This window comes from Montipora foliosa, chromosome 13 (assembly GCF_036669935.1).
Source record: "Montipora foliosa isolate CH-2021 chromosome 13, ASM3666993v2, whole genome shotgun sequence".
Taxonomy (NCBI): Eukaryota; Metazoa; Cnidaria; class Anthozoa; order Scleractinia; family Acroporidae; genus Montipora; species Montipora foliosa.
Window position 1 is genome coordinate 37,512,572 of NC_090881.1, and position 7,500 is coordinate 37,520,071.

General features: G+C 45.2%; 2 protein-coding genes across 8 annotated transcripts in view; both read right to left on the reverse strand.

Moving 5' to 3' along the window:
* The window catches only part of LOC137983699 (hemicentin-1-like), a 103,424-nt gene that overhangs the window by 58,243 nt on the left and 37,681 nt on the right, over positions 1–7,500 (reverse strand). For all 7 annotated transcript variants that reach the window (XR_011118996.1, XR_011118995.1, XR_011118997.1 and 4 more), the window contains exon 7: positions 7,431–7,500. This exon is cut by the window's right edge and continues 197 nt beyond it. Coding sequence is in view for 4 of the 7 variants with exons in the window: in XM_068830864.1 (XP_068686965.1) it covers positions 7,431–7,500 (70 nt within the window). In the remaining 3 variants the exon portion in view is untranslated. The remainder of the gene's footprint in view (positions 1–7,430) is intronic.
* On the reverse strand, positions 877–1,836 carry LOC137983714 (uncharacterized). The gene has a single exon (XM_068830887.1). The coding sequence runs from the start codon at positions 1,834–1,836 to the stop codon at positions 1,294–1,296; it is 543 nt and encodes a 180-aa protein (XP_068686988.1). The 3' UTR covers positions 877–1,293.

The following is a 7,500-nucleotide window of genomic DNA, read 5'->3' on the forward strand; positions in this document are numbered from 1 at the left end:
TCATCAATTGAGAACACAGGGACCTCTGGTTTCAACCCGTGGAATGTGACCTGTGTTTAGACCTGCCTTCCATTAGCTATATGTTTACTGTGAGTGATCAGTCCGGTATTAAAATTGCCAAGGATGTTTAAACTCGTCACGAATAGATGAGCTTGGGAACTGGTGCCCAGAAGGTTAGCGGGGAGCAAAAGCCATAAGCCAAAGGGGAGGTATCCATGGCAACCCTGGAAGCGGGAACCACCCCCACACGCAGCCGCTAACTGGCACCGTCACACTGGGTAATCAGTGGAAACAACTTACCTGACCCATACTTACCTAGGGATCACCAAGGAAGCGGGAGGGCCGGAAAGTGGCGAGAATCCGCAAAGATTCGCTAACAAGAGCAATTGATCCTCAAAGATCAACAAGCAACAACGCATGAGAAAAGCAACATGACACAAAGGCCCTGCAAATCCCCAAAGGGCCATCCCGCAGGTCACGTACTGTAAGGGGTGAAACCCCTGACTGCATTAGTTCGAGTCTAACTTAGCCTAAATTATATTTAGCCACATTTAAACTCATCACGAATAGATGAGCTTGGGAACTAGTGCCCAGAAGGTTAACGGGAAGCAAAAGCCATAAGCCAAAGGGGAGGTATCCATGGCAACCCTGGAAGTGCAAACCACCCAAAAGAAACCTTTCTCCAGGTGCTTGGAGAATGGAGGGACCCGAGAACAGGGTGGCCCGGAACCTCCAATCCCCAATGAGACACCAAGCACCTAGCTCCCAAACAAGTAATGCAGGAACGAACAGTACACACCTGACCATGTGGACATCCACCTGAGGCGTCAAGACTGGAAGACAAAACAGCACGTTGGGGCCGACGCACGAAGCATGCACAAAGAGTCGTTGCAGGTGACAAGCACAAACCAAAAGCCACCAATGAGCAAAAAGTCAGGAGAACTGTAGAGGGCCTCAGGTTGGGAAACCAGTAAGTGGCGCTGAATAAAGGGCATGACGATACCCTGACAATCTGGCAGGCCAGAGCCAGCAGAGCTGGAGACTGGGGCAAAAATGCGGTGCTCCGGCTGTACAAGCAATTATGCAGGCCTCCTTGCAGAATTAGCACTAACTGACTATTTGCAAGGTAAATGATTGGTGTGACTGTTCCGCCCCTGTTACCCAATGCTATTCGCGGACAGGTCCTCTGTGTTGTATATTGCCAATTATTCTGTAACTAAAGTTGAAAGTAGACGTTGAAAGTTCCACAAGACCAGGCACAGGGAGGCGGCACTGCTGTCCAAGGGAGGACCGCTATGCTAGTTTAGTGGAGAGGGCCGCTAACGACTCGGACGGAGTTCTGATATAGAGCTGATAAGCAGGGCTTGACCAGCGGCCCAAGGCTTGGATGAGGTGGTCGGGTACTCCATTCCGTGCCGCCACAGTGGCTGCCCCGATGCGGAAGCTGTGGCTGGAGAAGTTGCCTGGGATGTTAGCTGATGCCAAGATTTGCCTAAGCCAGTCCGTAAGCAAGGAGCGCGAGAGAGGCTGCCCATTCTGGAACAGAAACAAGGGACCAGGGACGTTACCCCTGTGAGCGAGATAGGACATCACCGAGTGGACAGCACAGAGTGGGGGCCGGCCAAGGCCAATGTGGATAGAAGTGTCTTTCCGAAATGGATCAGTTTTTGAAGCCTTGATCTTCAAACGCATGCATGAGGGTGCAGATGGGGAATCCACTGCAATGTCTTGGACACATAAATGACTTGAAGGAGAGAAGCTAGCTAGACTTGGGACAGTGAACTCTGAGGAACGAAGAAAGCCAAAGTACCCAAGGAAGCAAGCAGCCCAGAACATGAGGTGATCTGATAGGCGAAGATCCAGGGACCGCCAAATTACTAACATCAAGTCATCGGTAATAGGCAAGCGACAAGAAGATGAGGAGCCCTGAGAGCCAGCAAACCACTGACCCTTCATATAGTCGCCATAGCCAAGTGCGCCTGCAGCATCGGAAGATACTTCAATGTCAGCCACAGGCAGCAGTCCTGGGAAGAGCCAGAAGCTAACGCCATGCCAATCCTCCAAAAACTGGTGCCACCACAGAAGATCGAGATGAAATTCTCGATTGAGACGAATGGGGTGATCTCTCCTCCGGAAGCAGCATGACAGGTCAATCATCCAGCGTAAAAATGTTCGCCCCGGCCACACCACTTTGGCAGCATAGTGCAAGTGACCAATAAGGGATTCAAGCTCGTGTCTGTTGCACCACTTCCGAGGGAGCCAGGAACCAATCAAATTTTGGATTGCTAATAGTTTCTCCTGCGGAAGACGTGCCACTTGGTTGTAGGAGTCCAGCTCGATACCTAGGACAGTGAGCACCGTAGAGGGGCCCACACACTTGCCAGGATGTAGGGGCAGACCAAGCTGTTGGTAGACTTCCATAGCAGTGGCTAAGTTCTGTGCGCACTAAAGGGACCGAGGGGGACCCGCAGTAATGAAGTCATCCAGGTAATGGAGGAGGCGTGGAATCTGGCAGGAGTTGACGAGCATCCACTCCACCATGTCAGCGATGGAATTGAAGATAAAAGGAGCTGAGCGAAGGCCAAAGGGGAAAACCAGGTCCACATAGAATTGGTCACGCCACTTCATCCCCAAAAGAACACGATGGGACGGTGAACAGCTGCCTCCACATCAAATTTGGCCATGAGGGCCCCCACACCAAGTTTAGAGACTACACGGATCACCTGATCAAGTTTAATGTAATGAAGGGTGAATTCATCTCGATCAATCCCATCGTTGACACTGCCCGCCCCCCCCCCCCCCTCCCACCCCCCATCCGGGAGGAAAGGTCCGCGATGAGGCGCCACTTCCCAGGCTGGCCTCGTTTAGCAATAACCCCAAAGCTGCTAACATGAAGATTCGGGAAGGGAGGAGCACTGAACTGACCTGCCACCCTACCCAAGGACACCTCACTGGCCAAATACTGGTCAACCACAGAAGGATGCTGAGCTGTAGATGGCTTATATTTTTTGGTAGACTGGAGCTTCTGGGAGGGAGAAAAACCCAAGTGAAACCCATGGCAGAGTCCCTCCAACACAAAGTTGGCCTTCTGTCGGTCAGGATGAAATCGCAACTCCCACGCAAACTGCTCTGCCAGCAACGGGGTGACTGCTGAAACTGGGGGGAGTCTGACTGAAGCAGAAGGAGTCGCTGTGGCTGGTACGTAGGATGCAAAGCCAGCGCCAGAAGCCGCGAACGACGACGCTTGGGCAGCAAGTTGAGTCGAATTAGTAGACGGGGCATAAACGCCTCCGGAGTTGGCCACGCTTGTGGGTACACTCCAAGCAGGAAGGCTTGCAGCTTGCTGGGCCAAAAGCACTTGCTGGACGGCGTTGGCGACGGCGGCCAGAAAGGCAGGAGACGTGGGCGAAACAACATATGTAGAAAACAGGGCTGTTGAAGCCACGCTAGGTTCCGATGGTGCTGACACCGATTCCGGAGGAATTTCCTCGGACTCCTGCACAAAAGACAAGGTATCGTACGCTGCGGACTGGCTATTACGAGTGTTTCTGTTGTTCATCGTAGTTCTGGTGTCAAAATCCGCAAAGACCGTGCGAGAATCCGCAAAGATTCGCTAACAAGAGCAATTGATCCGCAAAGATCAACAAGCAACAACGCATGAGAAAGGCAACATGACACAAAGGCCCTGCAAATACCGAAAGGGCCACCCCGCAGGTCACATACTGTAAGGGGTGGAACCGCTGACTGCATTAGTTCGAGTCTAACTTAGCCTAAATTATATTTAGCCACATAAAATCATGACCACCTGACAAAGACTAACATATTTGTTGGTTAGTTAGTTAGACTACACAAAATTAACCACACTAGCCATGACAAAGTTTCTTCAACTTGTTTGCATCAGTTTGCTTCAAGTCAGTCAATTTATAATTCCAGTGCAAACACATTACACACACATTGCAAGAGCACAGTCAAAATTTAATGGCAATTATTTATATCTAAGCAGTAGAGAATACATTAAAACAAATTATCAGATGAGACCATACCTTTTAAATAATGAAAGCCAAAAATGCAAAATGGTTGAAATTTTGATCCACATCAACACAAAGAGAACTGATGAGCAGCAGAGACAAACTAAGAAGTGATGCCTGACACATTCCTTGAAATGACTAAATTTATTTGAAGTTTGTCAGATTAACACAACAAAGGTTCAACAAGAAAAACAAGCAATGCCTTTAATATTAGTATGCTTCATAAAAGAATTCTAATGCGAAGTGTTTTATCAGTTTTTAAAGTTCGTGCACCTAACCTTATGTTTTATTGGTGACCTGATAAACTGTTTTGCCCAAGAGTTATTAAAGCTTATTAAAGAGTCTTGAATGCTGCATTGATGTTAAACACAGTGCATAATAGAGACTCAGGGGTTTCAATAAGCACCGGCAGCCGACGAAAAGCGTCGGCCACTTCGCTCAGAGAAGTCGGCTACTTTTTCCTCTAAATTGAATTCATTGAAGGATTCCTTCTAACCTAAAGTACCGGTAAAATTCATTTTTGATACACATGAATGTACTCAATTTCTAAATAATCATCAGATTTGATACTGCTATCTTCGAGCTACAGTGAACAGCAAGGATGGCACAGTTGGTTAGTGCGTGGCCTTGGTGCAAGAGGTCCTGAGTTAGATTCCCGGATGTCGCATTCTTGTTTCGACTTCTTTCCTTTCCGTGTAGCTAAGTAGATTAAATACCCGTCAAACGGAGCACTGATGGAGAGGGGGGAGTAAAATGAGCGCACTGTCAACCTCAGGTTTGTCAGTTGAATTACTGTTACGAGTTATCGATGTTAAATATGGTTACTTTATGGCATTTTTAGCTAGACCAACCATCGCATTTTTTTACGTAATTCAATTACGTTTAGTTACGTCCGCACACATACAAAGACGTTTTATGCAAAACAGGTTGTTATTGAGTAATCGTTGCATCAAGACTTGTTTTCCACTAAAGCAGTAAATGTTTCATTTAGTTTCATTGGTTAATTAAGCCTTTTCGTTCGTTCAGATTAAAATGACATATTCTTATCGTTCGACAGAAATGATTTCTCATGTTGACCGAACAAAATTATTGCGAGTAAAAATGAAGCTGTAACCAGGATAAGACATATTAAAGTGAAAAAACGTTCTGTGGTTAAAAGATTAAAAACACAAGCTTTCGGTTATCAGTCTATAGCCATTCATTAAAGGCTATAGACTGATAGCCGAAAGCTCATGTTTTCAAAATTTTTAACCAGAGAACAATTTTTCACTATTAAAATTATTGCGATTTGTCTAGAGAAACCGAAATGTTTCAAATCGCGCTTGAAAAAACACGCAAAAAAGTTTGCTCTTCACAGCAGCTTGAAGTTGTCGAAACGTCATAATAAAATTTTAAATCGTTAATTTTCCTTTTGAAATGGTTTTCCAAAATCTTTCTCCACTGGAAATTATCAAAAGAATGCGCTTAATTGCACACTCTAAGGCCGTTTGCACGACAGAAAAATTGGGTACGGACCCGACAAGAAAATAGTACGGACCTCACATTTTTGCCTCTGTAAACTTTGCGGATCATGTCTTTTGGCATGGGGACCAGTGTTTTTTTCGGTTTTGGGGCCATAGAAGTCTATGGCCCCAAAACCAAAAAAAAACACGGGTCCGAACCAGTTTCTTTATTTTCTCAGGTCAACTTGCTTAATAACCTCATTGATCGCATGCACACTAAAAATCCGTGGAGTTCTGGGGTCAAGAGTGCTGGTTATAATTCAACATGGCCGCTGGCGAGAATTTACAGGAAAAGGACAAAGAAGTTGAGTATCTTATTAATATATTCTCGGAGGAAACTTTACAGTTTAGCTTAGAAAAATTCTGTTTTAGAGGAATTACGCATTTCCCGTAGCAGCATACAGCTGCACGAGTTACCGTAGTCTCGTACCAGGAATTGGTACGATCCCCCTAAAGTACAGTGTAAACGAAACTTTCGAAATTTGGTCCTTGGACCTCTTTTCGTCCGACCTGCGCTTAAACATTATCCGTGTAAACGGCTAAAATTATGAAGTCTGTACCTCTTTTGGGACGGGTCCGTACCCGTTTTCTCTGCCGTGTAAACGGCCTTTCAGTGTCGCTGTTGATAAAAAATCTTTGCTCTCAATTTGGTGACCAGAACGCTGGAAATCGCATTTCAGAGCTTCCAGTTTTCAAATTTTCTGGGGGAGCATGCCCCTACACCCTCCTAGACGAGGGCGCCGAGGGGACCCTTGTTGATACAGTCGGCTACTAGACTTAAACCAGCTGGCTACTTCAAATTTTATTGAAACTCCTGTAGAGTCAAGACATAATAAACTCAAGTAATCTTTTTATTAACGCCTTTGTGGCAAATGGAGGCTTGGCATGGGGCTCAGATAACTAGGGGATGAGTGGCTTCCAGGCCAAAGCTAAGAAGGTATAATGTCCCAGAGCATTCCCCACCCCCATTGTAGCCAGGAGCCCCACCTGCCAGAGCCAGCCCTGAACCAAACGACTGTCACACTGAACCAGAATAACTTGAGCAGTGGAATTAACAAATTACTATAAAGGAACAAAGAAAGAAAAAAACTAACATACTGAAATAGGGAAAACCAAAAAAAGAAAATAAATAAAATGGATGGGGAGGGTGAGGCAACACCACAAACGCTGACCTACACAAACAAATTTAATAGCCCCTGGTAACTAACTACTGACCTCCCAAAACCCTACAAATTCCACCCACTAGGGAAGAATGAATCCATGCCAGCAATAAAGGTCCACCAAAAGTAATGGAATATGCCATTGATACCATGATAACACCAAGCCAAGTAACTATGGTGTATTATAAAGCAAGCTTGCTCTAGACACTTACTAATAAAATTAAATGGCATTTAAAGCTAGAAATTAAAGTTATTATCAATGCAGAGAAATACATGCAAAGAATGAGGTAAAAAAAAAAAACTGAGTAGTAACAAAACTGCAGTTTCAAAATTAATCAGTTAAGGTTCAGTTAATTTTGATGCCAATGAGACTTTTAGACTGAGATACCTTCACATGAATCAAATAATTTTAAGCCTTGGTACTCCACCGACCATGGTGGTCGGTGTAAAACGCAGACTGCAGACCTGGGGTAAAATGCAGACTTGAGGAAAAAATTATGATAGAAATGATAATAAAACAGAACTACAGTGTACATGTACAGGTCTACTTAAAAGTTAATAGAAGTATTATTGACTTGCAAGTCTTTTGCCGATGTCATTCCTGCAATGATGGTGTAATTATAGACAAAAGAAGCTTGTGAGAGATTTACTGTTTTGCCACGTCCATGGCAGAAATGACATACCATGCATGTCAAGGAAAATAAAATTTTAGAGAAACAGTTGATGCATGTAATACTTACAGTGCACTGTGACAGTGATTGTCTTTGAGAGTCCATCACCAAAGTCATTGAATGGGATGCAAGTGTAGGT